The 22,750-nt window shown below is 52.6% G+C and overlaps 1 protein-coding gene across 1 annotated transcript in view; it reads right to left on the bottom strand.

The window, feature by feature from the left end:
- The window catches only part of FAM53A (family with sequence similarity 53 member A), a 41,932-nt gene extending 24,717 nt beyond the window's left edge, over window positions 1-17,215 (bottom strand). The window contains exons 1-2 of the mRNA XM_030801101.1: window positions 17,143-17,215; window positions 2,438-2,678 (exon numbers count right to left, since the gene is read on the bottom strand). Of these exons, the coding sequence (XP_030656961.1) occupies window positions 2,438-2,512 (75 nt within the window). The 5' untranslated portion in view covers window positions 2,513-2,678; window positions 17,143-17,215. The remainder of the gene's footprint in view (window positions 1-2,437; window positions 2,679-17,142) is intronic.
- Between the last annotated feature and the right edge of the window lie 5,535 nt (window positions 17,216-22,750).

Genomic DNA, 22,750 nt, shown 5'->3' with positions numbered 1-22,750 from the left:
TTGGGCATGGTGGCACACCCCGTAGTCCCAGCTACTCGGGAGGCTGAGGCAGGAGAATGGCGTGAACCCAGGAGGCGGAGCTTGCGGTGAGCCGAGATTGCGCCACTGCACTCCAGCCTGGGCGACAGAGCGAGACTCCGTCTCAAAAATAAATAAATAAATAAAATAAAATAAAATAAAACCTGCACCTGCACCCCCTGTATCTAAAATAAAAGCTGAAAAAAAGGAGGTGAAGAGCGGCCACCTAAAGCACAGAGGACGTGGGGGCCCGTGGGTCACCCCATACCAGGACATCCGTCCAGACACCTCCCAGGCCCGGCAGGCATGCTGCGTAGCCACCTCCCTGGAAAGCCGTCCACGTCCTGGCTGACGTCCACTTGCCAAAAATGTCCTCAGAGTCACACAGCCATCTGATTAGGCATGTGCCGCTCTGTATCCTGTGGTCTTGGTTAGAGACTCCTTAAAAATGTTTTCTCCATTTAATCAAAAGGAAAAATGGGGCTGGGCACGGTGGCTCATGCCTGTAAGCCTAACACTTTGCGAGGCTTAGGTGGGCAGACCACTGACCAGCCTCGCCAACATGGCCAACATGGTGAAACCCCATCTCTACTAAAAATACAAATTTAGGCTGGGTGTGGTGGCTCACGCCTGTAATCCGAGGACTTTGGGAGGCCGAGGCAGGCAGATCATGAGGTCAGGAGCTCGAGACCAGCCTGACCAACATAGTGAAACCCCGTCTCTACTAAAAATACAAAAATTAGCCAGGCTTGGTGGCGCACACCTGTAATCCCAGCTACTCAGGAGGCTGAGGCAGGAGAATTGCTTGAACCTGGGAGGTGGAGGTTGCAGTGAGCCAAGATTGTGCCATTGCACTCCAGCCTAGGCAACAGAGCAAGACTCCACCTCAAAACAAAAAATACAAAATTTAGCCGGGTGTGGTGTCGTGTGCCTGTAACACTAGCTACTCGGGAGGCTGAGGCACGAGAAGCACTTGAACCTGGGAGGCGGAGGTTGCAGTGAGCTGAGATGGTGCCACTACACTCCAGCGTGGATGACAAAGCAAGACTCTGTCTCCAGAAAAAAAAAAGAAAAAAGAAAAAATGAGAACCGGCCATGGTGTCTGAAAAGAACATGGCTCTGCAGCCAGCAAGGCACTGAGACATCAGGCAAGCACTGCCTTCCCCGCCTCAGCCACCTCTACCCATGGGCTGACAGCCGGAAACGTACTAACTACAGGACACAGCCAGCACTGCCATGGTCACCTCAGTCGTAGTGGCCCTGAGTGCCAGGCCCCACAAGCAGTGCATGCAAAGGTTCAGGCCACATGCCACCTCCCACAGCCCAGTGTCCACACTCGCCAGCTCTCGGGAGGAGAGGCTTCAGCTTGGACCCTCAGACCCTCACTGGAACCCCCTATGAGATGGGTCACACGTGTGCAGTCCAAAGGCCCGAGACCCACAGCTTTCCCTTCACCCTCTCATTTCCGTAAAATGCAAGGGGCTGCAAATGCAGCATGCCCACGCCTCCAGAGCCACAGCCAAGCCAGGCGCAGGACAGGCAGGTGCTCCACACACCCCTGCTGGCTCTGAGGGCCTGGCAAGACCCTCCAGGCTAGACATCAGCCACCTCCTTCTGGATCTGCCATCTAACTAGGGCGGGGGGGTCCTGAAGGTGGCACATCCAAAGTTCACTTCACCATGACTGTAGGAAAATCAAGCTGCCCGCAGGAAGCTAACGTGGTGATCAAATCCAAGACAGAGATTCATTTGGGGGCGCGGCTAGGAGGGGAGGGACAGGGAGCCCGGCGGGGCGCATGCTGCTGCTTGATTGGATGGTAACAGGCACACCTGCACTCGGGGCTCCAGCTTCCGTGTGTAAGTCAGCCTTTCAGTAAAACTCTATTTTTTTAAACAGCAAGTCAAGGCTCTTTTTTTTTGAGACGGAGTCTCGCTCTGTCCCAGGCTGGAGTGCAGTGACGCGATCTCAGCTCACTGCAAGCTCCGCCTCCCAGGTTCACACCATTCTCCTGCCTCAGCCTCCCGAGTAGCTGGGACTACAGGCGTGTGCCACCGCACCCAGCTAATTTTTGTATTTTTAGTAGAGACGGGGTTTCACCATGTTGGCCAGGCTGGTTACGAACTCCTGACCTCAAGTGATCTGACCGCCTCAGCCTCCCAAAGTGCTGGGATTACAGGCGTGAGCCACCACACCCAGCTGGCATTTTTAAGTCTATTTTTTTAATGATGCTGAAAATCCGCTGTGATTACACTGATGGGCTCTGGGGCCCACATGTGCACCAGACACCCCCATCCCTGGCCCGGCAGTGCCCCCCAGGCCCCTGAGAACTTAGCCTTCACCTCCACCTCCCAGTGTGGCCATTTCCCTGTGACAGCATGGGGGAGGGGCACCCAGCGTGGTGCCACCCGCAGCTGCTTACCGGGCCAGCCTCGGCCTTGCAGGTGAGGTCGTCCAGGCTCTGGCTCTGCAGCTTCTCAGTGATGAGTGTGACCATGGTCGGGGCCCCGTGTCCTCCGTCCACACTAACAGGCACTGGAGTCCTGGAAAATCAGACTTGCGAAGGCCCCGGCATTGCTGGGTCTGAGCCAAATCTCAAGGTCATGTCTCCACTTTCTTTACAGATGAGCGGTCCATGCCCACGGGCTCTTCAGGATTTGTGCCTGTTTCTCAGAAGAGAGAAATCATCACGTGATTATACGCAAAACCATTTTGTTGATGTTTCTGTTACATGCCGAGTCCCCTCTGTATAAAGTATTTCTGATATCCCGCCTCACAAACACCCTCCCGTTTTCAAAACTACCATGAGAGTTCTCTTCTGGAAAATCTAATCACAATGGTCTTCTGGCTAAAGGCAAAGGCACACATTAGACCCACCCCCCCAGAAGCCTCAACTGAAAGAAGAAGATAGGCCACCCCAGGCCTCTGCTCCAAAAAAGAGGAAACAGGATGGGAGATGATGGCAAGGACATTCTGGAAGCTGGGAAGCTGCTGGAAAGCCAGTATCAAACCAGGAACACAGAAACTCTAACTACCCACCCCCTTCTGCTCCAAGTGGCCAAACACCCCTCCCGCTCCCACACCAGCCAGCTGGGCAAGTGCTCCACACTGAAGCTGGGGCACAGGAAGCCTGCCAGGGTCTGCACCTGGCCTGCTGACAGCACGGGGCCGGCGGAAGAAGGGCAAGGGCTCAGGGGGTCTTTCAGGCCCTGAGCTCTCCAGCCCCAGGAGTGGGCAGATCTGCCTGTACTGGAGGCAGAGGCTGCGGGGCTGCCCCAGGGCTGCTCCCAACAGACACCAACCAGCCGAGGTGCCCAGCAAGGTGGCCCTGCGCCCAGCGCGTCCCTGACCTGCCCCAGCTTTGACCCTTCTCAGGGTCCCACTGTTGGGTGTGAGCAGCTGCCAAAGCCACCTAGTTCAGACCCAACAGAGGCCAAAACAGACAAGGTGCAAACAAGCAAAATCAGCAACTTGGAGAAGGGTGTTAGGTAGGAGGGCAAGGCCTTCCTCAGCAGCAGCCCTCTGCCCTCGGAGTGATACGGCACCTCCATGAAGACCAGGACACCCTTAAAAAGGAACTTCCAGAGAAAAAGAAGAGTGCCTGGGAACTAAGACAGCAGTGACGGAACCTCCACACAACCTCCAGGGTGCGCGTCCTCAGCTGCTGCCCGGCTCCAGCTTCCAGCCAGTCTTCTGGGGCCCACAGACTGCTCCTGGGCAAGAATTAAGGGCGGACAGGACAGCAAAGCCCAGGCCTCACCTCCACCAATGAGGGTAACCCGTAGGCAGCACCGCTCACGAGCATCTGCCCCAAAAGCCTGGCATGAGGGAGCCACGTAAGCCGCTCCATCAGAAGGACCGCCCGGTCACTCGGGCCACGCTAGGAAGGCAGGCGGCATCCAAGTTCACAACACCTGCCAGTAAAGTAAAAGGGCAAAGGAGACTCACACACACACTTCTGCCAACGCTGGAAAGGTTTCAACACGGTTCAATACCTGCGTTCCACGCTTGAAATGTACACACACAACCGCTCTCGACAGAAACCAACAGACACTTCCCTAGAGCCCAAAAGCCAGCATCTTACTGAACGAGGGCCAGGGCAAAGGCGCCACCACCAACACAGCAGCTACGTGCACAGTGGGCCACCCAGCCTGGCTCGGAGCCTTCCCGTTACCAGGCACAGACCCGCTGCTGCCAGGTCCAGGGGACTGGACAGACCAAACCCAGGCAGGGTCTGTGCACAGGTCCTGACAGGTGCCACCCACCCATGGGGCTGTTCCAGGCCAGGGGACACACCACATCAGCTAAAGGCTGTGCCCGCCTGGCTCACTGGATCTGAAATCGCGTGCTCGGCGCTGACCGCTCCCACCACCCTCGGCAGCCACCACTGTCATCTCCAGCCCACAGCCAAGAACCCCAGACTCCAAGAGGGGTGTCGTGCACTGGGCCAGGGTCAGCCGGGCCCACTGTGATGCTTCAGAAGGAAGTCTCTCCACAGCAGTGGCTCCATTCAAATTGTCTCAAACTAAGGAGCACAAATCAGAGCCAGCCACACTGCACACCCAACGCTGGTCGATGTCAGCTGGGAAAAGCCACCAGTAACTGGGATGCCAGCTCACAGCCACAGTCCAGACTCACCTCTGTCCCAGCGTCAGAGCCCCCAGCTCACAGCCACGGCCACGGCCCGGACTCACCTGTGTCCCAGCGTCAAGAGCCCCCAGCTCACAGCCACGGCCACAGCCCGGACTCACCTGTGTCCCAGCGTCAGAGCCCCCAGCTCACAGCCACGGCCCGGACTCACCTGCGTCCCAGCGTCAGAGCCCCCAGCTCACAGCCACGGCCTGGACTCACCTGTGTCCCAGCCTCAGAGCCCTTACAGGATGGGGCTTTATGGCTGACAAGCCAGCCTCCCTCCCTAATCCCACCAACCAGTCCTGCAAGGCGAGGGGCCAGCTCCCTTCACACCGTGCACCACGAGCGGCTACACACCCACCTTCCGAATCCTCCTGATTGCACAAAGCACACACACAACCCTAGAAAGGCAACAGCAGCCACACTATAACTTGAAAAAATAATAACTAGGATTTTATTTTAAAAACAGGCCTCACAGTCTGTGTAGAAATGGCTGATTTCAGGGCTGGGGCAGGGAAAAGAGCTGGAGCCTGTTGAGGTGCAGGAAGTGAGGATGGCTCCCCAGAAGCCTGCCTGTGACACAGAGCAAAGTGAGCGGCAGTGAACACAGGCACCCAGGAACCCACGAACATAGGAACCCATGAACCCAGATACCCAGGAACCCACGGACCCACAGACCCAGAACCCATGAACCTAGGAATCCACAAACCCAGGAACCCACAGACCCACGGACCCAGGAACCCAGGAAGCCACAGACCCAGGAACCCACAGACCCAGGAACCCAGGAACCCACAGACCCAGGAACCCACGAACCCACGGACCCAGGAACCCACGAACCCACGGACCCAGGAACCCACGAACCCACGGACCCAGGAACCCACGGACCCAGGAACCCACGAACCCACGGACCCAGGAACCCACGAACCCGCGGACCCAGGAACCCACGAACCCATGGACCCAGGAACCCACGAACTCATGGACCCAGGAATCAGGAACCCAGGAACCCATGGACCCAGGTGAGGTGGGGGTGGCGGGAAAGCGCCTCCTCACAGGGCGGTGGGGAGCCACTAGTGAGTGCAGAGAGAATGAGGGAAATGCCCAGCCGCCCCGTCTGGGAAGTGAGGAGCGCCTCTGCCTGGCCGCCATGCAACCTTCCAAGTGTGGAAGGTTGTAGAATGAATGAAGACACTGGCAATGATTATATAACACCTTGGCAGCTATCTCAAGTCGTTGATGGTGGAGGTATTGGAATTATAGAAGAAAGCAAACACACAAATTTGACTAAAGGCGACTTTGTGACTTCTTTCTATTGGCCCTGGCAAACCAAGGTTATTCTGGATGGAAATAGCCTTGAAAAGGTGATATATATATGAACGTATCTGATTTTTTTTCCCGGTATAATTCTTACTTTGTGCATTTAATATTCAGTTGTGTTTGTAATCACGGAAAAATAAAAGCATATATAAAAAAATAAAATAAAATAAATAAAATCACCACTTGACCAACATCCCAACACAACAGCCTCAGGCAAGATGCATCCATGATGCTGGACCCGCAGAGAAGGTATGGCGAGAAACAGAGTTCACAGCCTCAAAGTGATCCCCAAAAGATGCTCAGCAGCCACCAAGGAAAAACAGCAACAGCAGGGATGCCCGGCAGGCACCTGAACCCAGTGATCGATGTGAACACCCCAAGAGCCTCCTGCGAGGCACCCAGGACACAAACACAGGAACCTGAGTTTCCTTTTTTTTTTTTTTTTTTTTGAGACAGAGTCTTTCTCCATCGCCCAGGCTGGAGTGCAGCGGTGCAATCTCGGCTCACTGCAACCTCTGCCTCCAGGGTTCAAGCGATTCTCCTGCCTCAGCCTCCCAAGTAGCCAGGATTACAGGCACACACCACCACACCCGGCTAATTTTTGTATTTGTAGTAGAGACAGGGTTTCGCCATGTTGGCCAGGCTGGTCTCAAACTCCTGACCTCAGGTGATCCACCCACCTCAGCCTCCCACAGTGCTGGGATTACAGGCGTGTATCACCACCATGCCTGGCCTGGAACCTGATTATTTAATTCTGAAGAAATGTCAATCTCAAAACAGGCCAACTCTACAAAACGACCAGCCAGAGATCTTCAGAAGCATGGAGTCAGGAAAGAGCTCGGCAAGGCCCTGCCCAGACTGGAGGGGGTCCCCATGCAGCACGTGACCCTGGGTCAGAAAAATGGCAGGGAGGACATGTCTCAAATCTGCCTGGGCACCGTCAGATGCCAGCACCATGCCACACTGACGCGGCACTCCCGGCTGTGACTACTGCCTGTGGTCACGTGAGATGTGAATGTCTGGAGGGTCTGCACGCCCTCGACAGAGAAACGATGACACGTGTGTGCAAGAGTCACACTCTCATAACTCACAGACTTTAAAACATCAGACAGGCTGGACGCAGTGGCTCATGCCTGTAATCCCAGCACCTTGGGAGGCCGAGGAGGGTGGATGAGGAGGTCAGGAGATCGAGACCATCCTGGGCCAACAAGGTGAAACCCCATCTCTATTAAAAATATAAAAATTGCCGGGCGCGGTGGCTCACGCCTGTAATCCCAGCACTTTGGGAGGCCGAGGCAGGCGGATCACGAGGTCAGGGGATTGAGACCATCCAGGCTAACACGGTGAAACCCCGTCTCTATTAAAAAAACAAAAAATTAGCCAGGCGAGGTGGCGGGCGCCTGTAGTCCCAGCTATGCAGGAGGCTGAGGCAGGAGAATGGCGTGAACCCCGGGGGCGGTGCCTGCAGTGAGCCGAGATCGCGCCACTGCACTCCAGCCTGGGTGAAGGAGAGAGACTCCTTCTCAAAAAAAAAAAAAAAAATGTAAAAATTAGCTGGGTGTGATGGCACATGCCTGTGGTCCCAGCTACTTGGGAGGCTGAGGCAGGAGAATTGCTTGAACCCAGGAGGTGGAGATTGCAGTGAGCCGAGATTATGCCACTGCACTCCAGCTTGGGCAACAGAGTGAGACTCTGCCTCAAAAAAAAAAAATTACAATAGCATCTGCAAAGACCCTATTTCTAAATAAAGTCACGTTTGCAAGTATTAGGGGTGCAGACTTGAACATAACCTCCTGGGGGATGCGATTCCACATACACAATGCCAGGCCCGTCTCCTCTTACAAGAAACAGCCATGAGGATGCAGCACCAGTCACGAGGCGTGATGGACAGCAAGTCCCTCCCGCTTGGCGGTTCTCAGAGGCCAGTCTGCATGAGAGACGTCTGGGGAAGGAGCAGTTCAGGACCAGAGGAAGCCCCTGCGGGAGCTGGGAAAGCCCAGAGATACAGAAACAGTGATGGACCGTGGCAGTGAGAAGGATGCCGCAGGACCCCACCACGGCAGGACAGCCTTTTCGAGGGGCGATCAGAGAGGCCCCTTTAAGGCAGTGACATTGAAGCCAGGACTGAAAGCTAAACAAGAGGGTCCTGGAAAAGGAGACAAAGGCCAGGACGAGTGGGAAAAGAGACCTCTGGGTTCGAGGTAGATGTAGAAGAGACGTGAGAAGTGAGAGAAACCTGGCTCCCGCTGCCAGAACTCACTGTCCCTGCCACCAACAGGTGAGGAGTGGGACCCAGCAAGAACAAAGAGGACACACCACCTGAGCTCCGGGAAGCAGAGCCGGCATCAGGCATCCCTCGCCCCTACTCCAGGACCTCTCAGCACCGGCCCCTCCGAAAAGGAAGCGGTCCCTCCCAAGGCCACAAGCACCGCCCTGAGCCCGGGCGACGCCTTCTCCCCACACTAAGTGGGCTCACTTCAGAGGACGGCTACGACCAACTCACTTCCACTTTTCCTGCATTAAGTCGCCGTCCTCGCTCCCAAAGTCTCCTTGTAACTGCACTGGTGACTCAGCCGACAACCCCAGGAGCTTTCCCTGCCTCTCCTTCCACCTCTGCACCCAGCTCAAGCCTGGTCCTCAAGGTCTGGAGGACCGCAGCAGCCTACACTCATTCCCATCCACTGGGCAACCCTCGGCCCGACCTCAGCGGAAAGCAGATCACCGCGCTCCGGCCCCCAGAAACAGCCTCCTCAGCCCTTAGGACAGAGGCCAAAATCCTCGCCCTGGTCCCCCAACTCCCCCATCTTCTCCCCTCGCTCCCCAGGTTCTGGCCACACCAGTGCCCTGCAGACCCCTAGGAGGGTCAGACCCAGAGCTGGAGCTCCACGGGGCCAGCAGGGACGAGCTCCCACCACAGGCAGTGCCTCAGCTCAGATGGCCGCCTCACAGGACAGTGGCAAAATGCCCTCGGCTGGCGGCTCTGGCCACTCTCATTCTCCAGGACTCCATCCTCCAAAAAGGCACCAAAGCAGGTTCGATTTTTCTGTTTTAATCTAACTCGATCCACATGGAGTCAGATACAGCATTTGTAGAGCCATGAATTAGTTTCCTATAACCAAGTATCACAAAGTGGTGGCTTAGGACAGAAATGAACTGGCCAGCTGTCCTTGGAGGCTGGGAGTCCAAGACCAAGATGGCAGCAGGGACATGCCCCTCTGAAGGCTCTGGGGAGGGACGTGCTCAGGCCTCCCTCTGGCGTCACTCCAATCTTCCCACCGCATTCTCCCTGTGTGTGCCTGTGTCCAAGTCTCCCCATTTTATAAGGATATCAGTCATTTTGGGGCAGGACCCACCATGCTCCAGTGTGACCCCATCTTAACTAATTACATCTGCAACAACCCTATTTCCAAGTAAGTGCACATTCTAAAGTACTGGGGGTGTCAGGACTTCAACATGTGACTTGTGGGGGCGGACCTCATTCAACCCATAACAAGCTGTATTTTATTTCACCACAGCAACACATACACGGTGCTGGCTTACAAACCAATACTGAGCGACTCCCAAACGTGCAGAGGCCTCACCCCCGCCACTCTGCAGTGGGCACTTCCGTCCCTTCAGCCCTGTCCCCGGGTACTTACTACACCTATGCACACAGCCCGCGGACACTGCTGCTCCTGGACTGTGCCCCAGCGCGCCCCTGTGAGCATCGTCTGCTGGCTTGAGGGCACATCAGGGTGCATCTCTTTGCCAGCACAGCCCCACCCCACGCCTCCCAACAGGGCTGTGTGAACATTTTGTCAAGTCATCGCTGACATCATCACATCACTATAGTGTTTCCAGTTAGGCCACACAGTGGGGTCTGTTCTCCAGAGTTCATAATTCCTTCCTTTTTACGAGTGCAAAGTTTCTGCCTAGTATAAACTCTTGCCCCAAACTCCCCAGCAGATTTATAAACCTCCTAGGAATGAGCCCTTTGGTCAAAGACGTCAGGACACCTTCAGCCCTTTTGCTCCTGGAGTCCCACCTTGTGCTCAGGGCTGGCGGGGGTGTGCTCTAGCCCACTCGGGGCACCCCTCACCCTCATCTTGCAGCTTCCTGAGAAGGGGGGCACGTGAAGACCACACCTCTTCTCTCCTCCACTTCTGTAAGAAGCCCATTCCCAAGATGCCTGCTCAGCTTTCAGGGTCCTCTCTCGCCCCAACTTTAGAAAATGCTCAAGGCGCCTCGAGCAAGGTCTTCCTTGGTCCAGAGACCACGTCCTTCTGGCCTGGCTCATGGCGCACTCTGCACTCCACCCCGGTCTGCATCTCCATCTGTTCCTGGACTCCGTGTCCCACGCTTGCTGCTGTTGCCGCTGTTCTAGGATCTGTCCTCCACTCCTCCAACCCTTCCAATGACGTGTGTATGCTTCACCCCCACGGGCTCCCTCCTCTTCTCCAGATGCCCATGTCGGGACCTGTCTTCACGCTTATCTCTAAGCCTACATATACAGGGCTGCTTTTCATGGGGGGTTTTAAATTACTTTTTCTGGTCCCTGCACTCTGTATCTCAGCTCCCTTGGTCTTCTCTGCTCTTCCTGGCTTCTGCTTTCAGGCTGGAGGTTTCCTCTGATGTTGCTCATTCTGGCTCTCCATTCACACACAGAGGGAAGAGCTGTCAATACGCTGCCTCACTGCAGAGGGATGCAGTGGCCGTGTCCTCCCTTCGGATGGCAAGAGAACTCACCCTGAGACCAGCCTGGCCAACATGGTGAAACCCCATCTCTACTAAAAATACAAAAATTAGCTGAGCGTGGTAGCAAGCGCCTATAATCCCAGCTACTCAGGAGACTGAGGCAGGAGGATTGCTTGAATCCGGAAGGCAGAGGTCACAGTGAGCTGAGATTGCACCACTGCACCCCAGCCTGGGTGACAGAGTGAGACTCCATCTCAAAAAATAAATAAATAAAGTTTATACAGAGAGGCAAAAGACCCAGAATAGCCCACATGATATTAAAGGAGAAGAACAAAGTTGGAGGACTGACACTATCCAACTCTAAGACTTATGATAAAATTGCTGTAATCAAGACAGTGTGTGGCCAGGCACAGTGGCTCACATCTGTAATCCCTGTACTTTGGAAGACTGAGGGAAGAGGATCGCTTGGGCCCAGGAGTTCAAGACCAGCCTGGGCAACATAGTGAGACTCCATCTCTACCTAAAATTTTAAAATTACCTGGGTGCCTATAATCCTAGCTACTTAGAAGGCAGAGGTGGGAGGACTGCTTCAGCCCGAGAGGTGGAGGATGCAGTGATCCATGATTGCACTGCTGCACTCTGACCTGGGTGACACAGCAAGACCCTGTCTCAAAAAAAAAAGTGTGGGACGGGCAAAAGAATAGGCAATTGGCTCAATGGAACAGGCAGAATAGAGAGCCCAGATATAGAACCACATAGTCACTGATCTTTAACAAAGGAGCAATGGCAATACAACAGAGAACAGACAGTCTTTTCAACAAGTGCTGCTGAAAAACTAGAATTCACAAGAAAAAAAAGACATGAGGCCAGGTACGGTGGCCCACGCCTGTAATCCCAGCACTTTGGAAGCCTGAGGCGGGTGGATCACTTGAGGTCAGGAGTTCAAGACCAGCCTGGCCAACATAGTGAAACCCCACCTCTACTAAAAATATAAAAATTAGCCAGGCATGGTGGTGCACACCTGTAATCCCAGCTACTCGGGAGGCTGAGGCAGAAGAATCACTTGAACCCAGGAGGCAAAGGTTGCAGTGAGCTGAGATCATGCCACTGCACTACAGCCTGGGCAACAGAGCAAGACTCCATCTAAAAAAAAAAGAAAAAAGACATGGAGTGTATGGACACTCTTCATGAAAACTAACTCAAAATGAATCACTGACCTAAAGTAAATGGCAAAACTATAAAAATCCTAGTAGATAGATAACACAGGAGAAAAATACAGATGACTTTGGGTTTGGCGATGACTTTTGAGATACAACACTGAAGGCACGATCCATGAAAGAAAGAATTGTTAAGTTGAACTTCATTAAAATTAAAAATATCTGCTCTGCAAAAGACACTAACAAGAGAATAAAAAACAGGTTCCAGACTGAAAGAAAATATTTGCAAAAGACTTATTTGACAAAGAACCATTATCCAAAATATATAAAGATATTTTAAAACTCAACAATGAGAAAACAACCCCAGCCTGGCCAACATGATGAAACCCCGTCTCTACCAAAAAAACTACAAAAATTAGCCCGGCGTGCTGGCACACACCTGTAATCCCAGCTACTCGGGAGGTCGAAGTAGAAGAATCACTTGAACCCAGGAGCTGAGGTTGCAGTGAGCCGAGATCACGCCACTGCACTCCAGACTGGGTGACAGAGTGAGTAAGACCATGTTTCCAAAAAAAAAAAAAGGCCAGGTGCAGTGGTTCATGCCTGTAATCCCACTTTGGGAGGCCGAGGCAGGTGGATCAACTGAGGTCAGGAGTTTGAGACCAGCCTGGCCAATGTGGTGAAACTCCATCTCTACTAAAACTACAAAAATTAGTCAGGTATGGTGGCAGGCGCCTGTAATCCAAGCTACTCAGGAGGCTGAGGCAGGAGAATCCCTTGAACCCAGGAGGCAAAGTTTGCAGCGAGCCGAGATAGCACCACTGCACTCCAGCCTAGGCAACAAGAGAGAAACTCCATCTCAAAAAAAAAAAAAAAAAAAAGAACCCAACCCAACTAAAAACATGGGGCAAAGACTTTGGCAGACACCTCACCAACTGGGGCCGGGTGTAGTGCTCACGCCTGTAATCCCAGCACTTTGGGAGACCAAGGCAGGTGGATCACCTGAGATCAGGAGTTCGAGACCAGCCTGGCCAACATAGGGAAACCCCATCTCTACTAAAAATACAAAAATTAGCCAGGCATGATGGCAGGCGCCTGTAAGTGCAGCTACTCGAGAGGATGAGGGAGCAGTTGCAGTGAGACAATATTGCACCACTGCACTCCAGCCTGGGCGACAGGGCGAGCTCCATCTCAAAAAAAAAAAAAAAAAAAAGTCCGGATGCGGTGGCTCACACCTGTAATCCCAGCACTCTGGGAGGCTGAGACACACGGATCACCTGGGGTCAGGAGTTCAAGACCAGCCCGGCCAACATGGAGAAACCCCATCTCTACTAAAAATACAAAATTAGCCAGGCGTGGTGGTACATGCCTGTAATCCCAGCTACTCGGGAGGCTGAGGCAGGAGAATCACCTGAACCCAGGAGGCGGAGGTTTCGGTGAGCCGAGATCGCACCATTGCACTCCAGCCTGGGCAATGAGAGTGAAACTCCGTCTCAAAAAAAAAACAAAACAAAAACCACTACACACAAGGTACCACTACACACCAATTAGAATGTCCAAAATCCAGAACACTGACAACACCCAAGTGCTGAGGAGGATATGGAGCAACTGTGTACGTGATCCAGCAATCTTGCTCCTTGGTATTTACCCAAAGGAACTAAAAACTTATGTCTACACAAAACCTGCACACAGATGCCCATAGCAGCTGTATCCATAAGTGCCAAAACTTGGAAACAACCAAGATTTCCTGTAGGTGAGTAGATAAAGTGTGGTACATCCAGACAGTATAATATTATTTGGCACTAAAAAGAAATGAGCTATCAAACCACCAAAAAATATAGAAGATATTTAAATGCATATCACTAAGTGAAAGAAACGAGTCTGAAATGGCTACGTATTGGATGATTCCAACCATATGGCATTCTGGGAAAGGTTAACTGTGCAGACTATTAAAAAACAAACCAACAAACAGTGGCTGCCACGGGCCAGGGGTAGAGAGAGGTGAGGCAGGGCACAGATTTTTAAGGCAGTGAAACTATTCTGCATGATACTATAATGGTTGACAAAGGTCATTACACATTTGTCTAAATCCATAGACTACAACACCAAGAGTGAACCCTGATGTCAACTATGGACTTTGGATAATAAGCATGTGTCCATGTAGGTTCATCAACTGTAGCAAATGTACCACTCCGGTGCGGGATGCTAGTCATACAGGAGGCCCTGCATGTGTGGGGGCAGAAGGTATAGTGTCTAGCAACTTGATTTTTTTTTGAGAGGAAGTTTCGCTGTTGCTGCCCAGGCTGAAGTGCAACGGCGCGATCTCAGCTCACTGCAACCTTAGCCTCCCAGGTTCAAGTGATTCTCCCACCTCAGCCTCCCAAGTAGCTGGGATTGCAGGTGCCCACCACCACGTCCAGCTATTTTTTGTATTTTTTAGTAGAGACGGGGTTTTGCCATGTTGGCCAAGCTGCTCTTGAATTCCTGACCTCAGGTGACCTGCCCGCCTCAGCCTCCCAAAGTGCTGGGATTATAGGTGTGAACCGCCACGCCCGGCTGAACTCGCTATTTTTAAGTGCACTAAAACCACATTTGAAGTGTTCCTTTTGCAACCCAACAAAGGAGAAGAAACTCAAATCTTTTTTTGTTTTTTCTTTTGAGATGAAGCCTCACTCTGTTGCCTAGGCTCACTGCAGCCTCCACCTCCCTGGCTGAAGCAATCCTCCCGCCTCAGCCTCCCAAGTAGCCAGGACTACAGGTGCACACCACCTGTTTCCATTTCCGTTAAAAAAACCCGGCTAATTTTTTTATTTTTTGTAGAAATGGGGGTCTCACTATGTTGCCCAGGCTGGTCTCCAACTCCTGAGCTTAAGTGATCCTCCTGCCTCAGCCTTCCAAAATGCTGGGGTTACAGGTGTGAGCCACCAAGCCTGGCCAAGAAATTCAAATCGTAAAATGAAGATTATCATTGTAACCACTCCACTGGTGAGAACAGGCTGCAGCATATCACCACATGGAAAAAGATAAACTGCGCCAAGTAATTTCATTGTGAGATAAAGAACACAAGGTGAGCTCTGGACAGCTGCACAAAGCCCCGGGTTCAGACACCAGTTGGGCCCGCTCACTAGCCAGGCCAAGTAACTTCACCTGGCCAAGTCACTGCACCTCTCCGGGCCTGGGTTCCTTGGAAACGGAAAATGAGAAGAAACCACCCACTTCATGAGGCTTCAAGGAATCAAATTAAACTAAATAACACGTGACAGTTCCTGAGTCCCTGACACACATTTTCAAATTATGACCACTTATAACAAATGCTTAAGAGATTGTGAAATTCAATTTTTCTTTAATATCATTGTAGAAAATGCCAAAAGGGTTTATATAAAAATTTTTAATTTCCTTTTTTTTTTTTTTTGAGACGGAGTCTCGCTCTGTCATCAGGGTGCAGTGCAGTGGCGCCATCTTGGCTCACTGCAACCTCCACCTCCTGGGTTCAAATGATTCTCCTGCCTCAGCCTCCCGAGTAGCTGGGATTACAGGTGTGCACCACCACACCCAGCTACTCGGGTACTATTTTTAGTAGAGACGGGGTTTCACCATGTTGGCCAGGATGATCTCAATCTCCTGCCCTCGTGATCTGCCCGCCTCGGCCTCCCAAAGTGCTGGGATTACAGGTGTGAGTCACCGCGCCCAGCCTTAATTTCCTTTTTTAAAAAAACATTTTCCCTGTTCCCTATGCACCGGTGAAAAATACCTAAGTGTTTTTCTTCGGTCTTTTATCTACCAGCTAAAAATGTGTACTCTCTCAGATTAGAGCCTCTTCCTATTTCTGTTTCCTGTGCACATCATTGCATGTGAGCAACTACCTCTGTAACTAGAAAGACCTCAAATGCATGCACTAAAAAAAAAAAAGAAAAAATTACTTTGGCATTTTCTCTTACATACTTCAAGTAGTAACAAAAACGTTCTGTGGTCCCCACGTCCAACCTAAGTCAAGAAACATAAGGACGCATCCAAAGGGGCGGAACCATTACCAAGGCCTCAGTGAGTGTGACCCTCAAAGTCGCAACACAGAACACAACAGAGGGACAAAGCTGCAGAATCAAAAGCTCTAAGTTCCCGGGACAGCACGGGGAATCAACTATCAAGCCACAGAAGGGGATCAGGACTGCCAGTACCCAGCGCACAAGGAGGACTCAAGGAGGCGGGACAATGGCGCCGGACGAGGGAAAACTACAATTGTCTGAAAGAACTACCACCTAGTTTTCCTGCGCTAACTAACCCAATTTAAAGAAAAGTCACTGTCTCTAAACAATGTCAATTTCCATTTTGGGGTAATATTCAAGAGCTTCAAATAAATCAAAACCGTTTCCCAGCCTTCTACCTTCAGGGTGCAAGGGTGCACTTCCCTTCTAGCACCCACTCTGATGAGGGACAAGCTCAGGCGACAGGACGGTGTTTAAAGCAGCATCAATATGTTCAGGTTACATTTCTTAAATATTGTGAAACGGAAGCACATTCTTTTCCTTTTTTTGTTTCGTTTTAAGACTAGTCAAGTGCAGTAGTGAGAAGGGGGAAAGAGTGGAACAAGGAGTTCGATCTGTAACGGACTGAACAAGCAGCAGAGACAACTCACTCCCTTGGCACCAGCCACAAGTACATTCTTGAAGCCAAACTCATCCATCCGTACTGGAAGATAGATGATCATAGAAACAAGTGAGTCTGGTTTGAGTTTAAAACGAAAAGTGCTTTAAAGTTATGGAAGCTTAGCTTCAAAGAAGAGGCACCGAGGATGCCGTGCGAAAACTCACGAGGCCACTTAGCACAGGCTGCGTGGGAAACAGGGGCTCCGCGACTGCGCTCAGATTAAGGGAAAAAGACACCCCTCTAGAGTCGCGCACCAGCGGGCGGGCACCAGCGGGCGGGCACCAGCGGGCGGGCACCAGCGCCTTCTCCACACAGGAGAATCTCGGCGATTTATACCCTCCAGGCTACGCAGAAAAGGCGGCTTCGGAATCCGCCGCAAGTCCCCTCCTCGCGTCGCCGGGGAAGTCTGGCCTCCCGCATCTGGGTCCCCTTCGGGACGCCCCAAGGCCCCGTTTACCACGGCGACTTCCCGCCTCTCGCGCCACCGAACCACGGTGCGGGGCCACCAGGGCGGGCCTCGCCTCGTGCGGGAAAATCGCCTCGACGGGCGGCGCAGACGGCGGGGGCTCGGAGCGCAGGGCCCCGCGCCCACGACCCCCCGCGCCCTCCACGTGCCGCGGGCAAAGCTCGGAGCCGGTGCGCCGAGACATGGGCGGCGTGGACAAGAGTTGGGGAGGCGGCGGCGCGCTCCGCCCGGGCTCGGTACCTGAGCGCGGCTGCTGGGCTGAGGAGTCAGAAGACGGCCGGCCGCCCACGCTCCGCTAGCTCAGAGCGACGCGCCTCAGCCGCGGCGGAACAAAACCGCGGCCGCCGCCCCGCCCCCTCCGGCCGCCCTCATTGGCCGCCCGCGCCCCGCCGCCGCCGCGAGCCCGTCAGCGGCCGCCTTCTCCACGCCGGCCCTCAGCCGCGCCGCGCCGACGGAGGGGGCGGGGCCTCCAGGCGCCCAGGCTCGCACCTCCCGCCGAGTCCGGAGCGCGCCCAGTGCGAGGGTCTGGCCCCGCCCCCGGGTCGACGCCCCGCCCCCTGCGCACGTGCGTGCCCGGCACTCGGCGGCGTCCTCTCGGCCTAGAAGGCAAGACCCCGTGGCGGCGGCGACCTGAGGCGGCGGGGCAGGAAGCGCAGCGGGGAGGGCCCGGCCGGCGCTAGCCGTGGCTCAGGCGGTGACCCAGCCCGGGGCGCGCGGTCTCGGGGCCCGAGGCTCGCCGCCGCCGCCTTCCCGCCTGCCGTCTGCCCGCTGTGTAGCCGTGGGCAGGTCGCTCGCCCTCTCGGGTGGCACTTCTGCACCTGCACAGTGTGAATTAGGCCGTGCTGCAGGGCTCTTTCTGGCAATAGGCGGGGTTGGGGCCTGGTTCCGTCCGAGAACGGCAGGCCCAGGGAGACCGGACTCTTGGGGGGTCCCTAGGGATGAGCACCCTGCAGAGGAGAGGGTGGCGGGCAGCGGAAGGAGGCCGTGCCTCGCTCTCGGGGTCTCCAGCAAACTCCCAGGAAGGGGGTCCCTGCCTCCCTCTCCAGCCTCCCGCTCTGTCGCCCAGGCTGGAGTACAGTGGTGCGATCTCGGCTCACTGCAAGCTCCGCCTCCCGGGTTCACGCCATTCTCCTGCCTCAGCCTCTGGAGTAGCTGGGACGACAGGCGCCCGCCACGGCGCCCGCCACCACGCCCGGCTAATTTTTTGTATTTTTTTTTTAGTAGAGACGGAGTTTCACCGTGTTAACCAGGATGGTCTCTATCTCCTGACCTTGTGATCCACCCACCTCAGCCGTCCAAACTGCTGGGATTATAGGCGTGAGCCATCGCGCCCGGCCAGATTTGTCTATTTTTCATTTGACTTCTATCAGCCTTTTACCTCATGTGTTATTAACCTGTTATCATGTGTGTACTCATTTTGGATTGCTAATCTTTCTGCAGAAATGACCCCTTTATCACTAGGAAATGTTTTGCTTTCTGCCGACTAACATTTCTTGTTCTGAAGCCTACTTTGTCTAATATTAATATACCATATACCCACTCAAGCTTTCTTTTGATTATGTTAATGCAGTATATCTTTTTCCAGCCTTTTACTTTGAACCTATATATGTCTTTATATTGAAAATGGGTTTCATGTAGACAACATGGGTCTTACTTTTTTATCCAGTCTGACAATCTCTGACTCTTATTAGAGTATTTAGACCATCTATATTTAATGTGATTATCAGTATAGTTGATTATTTGCCTCCTTGCTATTTTCTATTTTTATTATGTATCCTCTCTGTTCTTTCTCCCTTGTTTACTTGTTTCCACTGTTCTGGATTAATTGTTTTGTTTTGGTTTTTTTGAGACATGGTCTCTCTCTGACACCCAGGCTGAAGTGCAGTGGTGCAATCTCAGCTCACTGCAACTTCTGCCTCCCAGGTTCAAATGATTCTTGTGCCTTCAGCCTCCTGAGTAGCTGGGATTACAGGTGTGTGCCACCACAGCTGGCTTTTTTTTTTTTTTTTTTTTTTTTTTTTGTATTTTTACTAGAGACAAGGTTTTGCCATGTTCGCTAGGCTGGTCTGGAACTCCTGGCCTCAAGCAATCAGCCCACCTCAGCCTCCCGAAGTGCTGGGATCACAGGCGTGAGCCACCGCACCAGGCCTAATGTTATTTTTTATTATTATAAAAAATTTAAGGTCGGGCACGCTGGCTCATGCCTGTGATCCCAGCATTTTGGGAGGCCGGGGCAGGCAGATCAGGAGGTCGGGAGATCGAGACCATCCTGGCTAACACAGTGAAACCCTGTCTCTACTAAAAATACAAAAAAAAATTAGCTGGGCATGGTGGTGGGCGCCTGTAGTCCCAGCTACTCGGGAGGCTGAGGTAGGAGAATGGCGTGAACCCGGGAGGCGGAGCTTGCAGTGAGCCGAGGACGACTGCACTCCAACCTGGGCGACAGAGCAAGACTCCATCTCAAAAAAAAAAAAAGAAAAAATGCCGGGCGCGGTGGCTCACGCCTGTAATCCCAGCACTTTGGGAGGCCGAGGCGGGCGGATCATGAGGTCAGGAGATTGAGACCATCCTGGCTAATATGGTGAAACCCGTCTCTACTAAAAATACAAAAAATTACCCGGGCGTGGTGGCGGGCGCCTGTGGTCCCAGCTACTCCGGAGGCTGAGGCAGGAGAATGATGTGAACCCGGGAGGCGGAGCTTGCAGTGAGCCGAGATTGCGCCACTGCACTGTAGCCTGGGCGACAGAGTGAGACTCCGTCTCAAAAAAAAAAAAAAAAGCATTGGAGATAGTGATAATGGTTATACAACAATGTGAGTGTACATAATGCCACTGAACTGTACACTTTAAAATTATAAGATAGGGGCCGGGCGCAGTGGCTCATGCCTGTAATCCCAGCACTTTGGGAGGCTGAAGCAGGCAGATCATGAGGTCAGGAGATCGAGACCATCCTGGCTAACGTCCTGGTTTCTTTTAGTAGGAACCCCGTCTCTACTAAAAAATATATAGAAAATTAGCCGGGCGTGGTGGTGGGCGCCTGTAGTCCCAGCTACTCGGGAGGCTAAGGCAGGAGAATGGCATGAACCCAGAAGGCGGAGCTTGCAGTGAGCGGAGATTGTGCCACTGCACTCCAGCCTGGGGGACAGAGCGAGACTCCATCTCAAAAAAAAAAATTATTAGATAGCTGGGTGCAGTGGCACATGCCTGTAGTCAGTGAGACCCTGTCTCCAAAAAAAAAAAAAATTATTCTCATAAAGATACAAGTCCTCTGTTGGATATGTGGTTTACACCAGTGGTCCACAACCTTTTTGGCACCAGAGACCAGTTTCACGAGGGACAGTTTTCCCACGGACAGAGTGGGGATGGATTCAGGATGAAACTGTTCCACCTCAGATCATCAAACATTAGTTTGATTCTCGTAAGGACCAGATCCCTCACATGCGCAGTTCACAGTAGGGCTCATGCTTCTGTGAGAATCTAATGCTGCTGCTGATCTGACAGGAGGCAGAGCTCAGGCGGTAATGCTCTCTCACCTCCTGCTGGGTGGCCCAGTTCCTAACAGGCCACAGACTGGTACCAGTCTCCAGCCCAGGGGTTGGGTACCTGTGGCTTACACATATTCTGCCCTAATCTGTAATTTGTCTTTTCATTCTTTTTTTTTTTTTTTTTTTTTTTTGGAGACGAAGTCTTGCTCTGTCAGCCAGGCTGGAGTGCAGTGGCACGATCTCGGCTCACTGCAAGCTCTGCCTCCTGGGTTCACGCCATTCTCTTGCCTCAGCCTCTCCGAGTAGCTGGGACTACAGGCGCCCGCCACCACGCCCGGCTAATTTTTTTTATTTTTAGTAGAGACGAGGTTTCACCGTGGTCTCGATCTCCTGACCTCGTGATCCGCCCGCCTCGGCCTCCCAAAGTGCTGGGATTACAAGCGTGAGCCACCGCGCCCGGCCAACGCCCGGCTAATTTTTTTGTATTTTTAGTAGAGACGGAGTTTCACTGTGTTAGCCAGGATGGTCTCGATCTCCTGACCTCATGATCCACCTGCCTCGGCCTCCCAAAGTGCTGGGATTACAGGTGTGAGTCACCACGTCCGGACCTTTTCATTCTTTTAACGGTATTTGGCAGAACAAAAGTTTTTATTTTTTATTTATTTTTTTATTTTTTTTTGAGACAGGGTCTCTGTCACCCAGAATGGGTTGCACTGGTGTGATCACAGTTCACTGCAGTCTCAAACTCCTGAGTTCAAGGGATCCTCCCACCTCAGCCTCCGCAGTAGCTGGGACTACAGGTCTGTGCCAACATGCCCAGCTAATATTTATTTATTTATTTATTTATTTATTTATTTTTGAGACGGACTTTTCTCTTGTTGCCCAGGCTGGAGTAGAATGGCGCCATCTCGGCTCACCGCAACCTCCGCCTCCCAGGTTCAAGCGATTCTCCTGCCTCAGCCTCCCAAGTAGCTAGGATTACAAGCATGCACCACCACACCCAGCTAATTTTGCATACAGATGGGGTTTCTCCATGTTGGTCAGGCTGGTATCAAACTCCTGACCTCAGGTGATCCGCCCGCCTCAGCCTCCCAAAGTCCTAGGATTACAGGCACAAGCCACTGTGCCCAACCAGGCTAATTTTATTTTTATTTTTTTAGATGGAATTTTGGTCTTGTTGTCCAGGCTGGAGTGCAATGGCACGATCTTGGCTCACTGCAACCTCCACCTCCCGGGTTCAAGCAATTCCCCTGCTTCAGCCTCCCCAGTAGCTGGGATTACGAGCATGCACTACCACGCCCAGCTAATTTTGTATTTTCAGTAGAGACGGGGTTTCTCCACGTTGGTCAGACTGGTCTCAAACTCCCAACCTCAGGTGATCTGCCCACCCTGGCCTCCCAAAGTGCTGGGATTATAGGCGTGAGCCACCGCACCTGGCCCAGCTAATTTTTTATTTTTTTTTTTGTAGAGATGGGGTCTTGCCATGTTGCCAGGGCTGATCTCAAACTCATGGCCTCAAGCTGTCCTCCTACCTCAGCCTCCCAAAGTGCTGGGATTACAGGCATGAGCCACCATGCCTAGTCACAAGTTTTTAATTTTGATGAAGTCGAATTTGTCCATTTTTCCTGTTATGGATTGTGATTTTGGTGTCCAGTCTATAAACTCTGCCTAGCCCTAGATCCCAACAATTTTCTGCAAGTTTTATACTTTACACTTCACATTTAAGCCTGTGATCCATTTTGAGTTAATTTTTCTGTAAGGTGTGAGACTTAGGTTGAGGCTTGCATTTTTGCTCTTGGATTTTGCTCCAGCCACTCTAGCACATTTGTTGAAAATACCATCCTTCTCCACTGAATTTTTCTTTTTCTTTTTTTTTTTTTTGAGACAGAGTCAAGCTCGTCGCCCAGGCTGGAGTGCACTGGCGCGACCTCAGCTCACTGCAAGCTCCGCCTCCTGGGTTCACGCCATTTTCCTGCCTCAGCCTCCCGGGTAGCTGGGACTACAGGCACCCGCTACCATGCCCAGCTAGTTTGTTGTATTTTTAGTAGAGACAGGGTTTCACTGTTAGCCAGGATGGTCTCGATCTCCTGACCCCGTGATCTGCCTGCGTCAGCCTCCCAAAGTGCTGGGATTACAGGCGTGAGCCACCATGCCCGGCCTCTCCACTGAATTTCTTTTGCACCTTTGCAAAAGTCAGTTTGCCAGACTTTTGTGGGTCTATTTCTGGGTTCTGTGTCCTCCTCCATTGATCTGTCTATCCCTCCACCAACACCAGTCCTGATGTTATATAACCCTTGAAAAAGATAAGCTCATTCTATTCACCTTGTTCTTTTTCAAAACTGTTTCCACTATTCTAGTTCCTTT

The sequence above is a fragment of the Nomascus leucogenys genome, chromosome 20 (genome assembly GCF_006542625.1).
Source record: "Nomascus leucogenys isolate Asia chromosome 20, Asia_NLE_v1, whole genome shotgun sequence".
Lineage (NCBI taxonomy): Eukaryota > Metazoa > Chordata > Mammalia > Primates > Hylobatidae > Nomascus > Nomascus leucogenys.
This window is presented reverse-complemented; position numbering and strand designations above follow the sequence as displayed.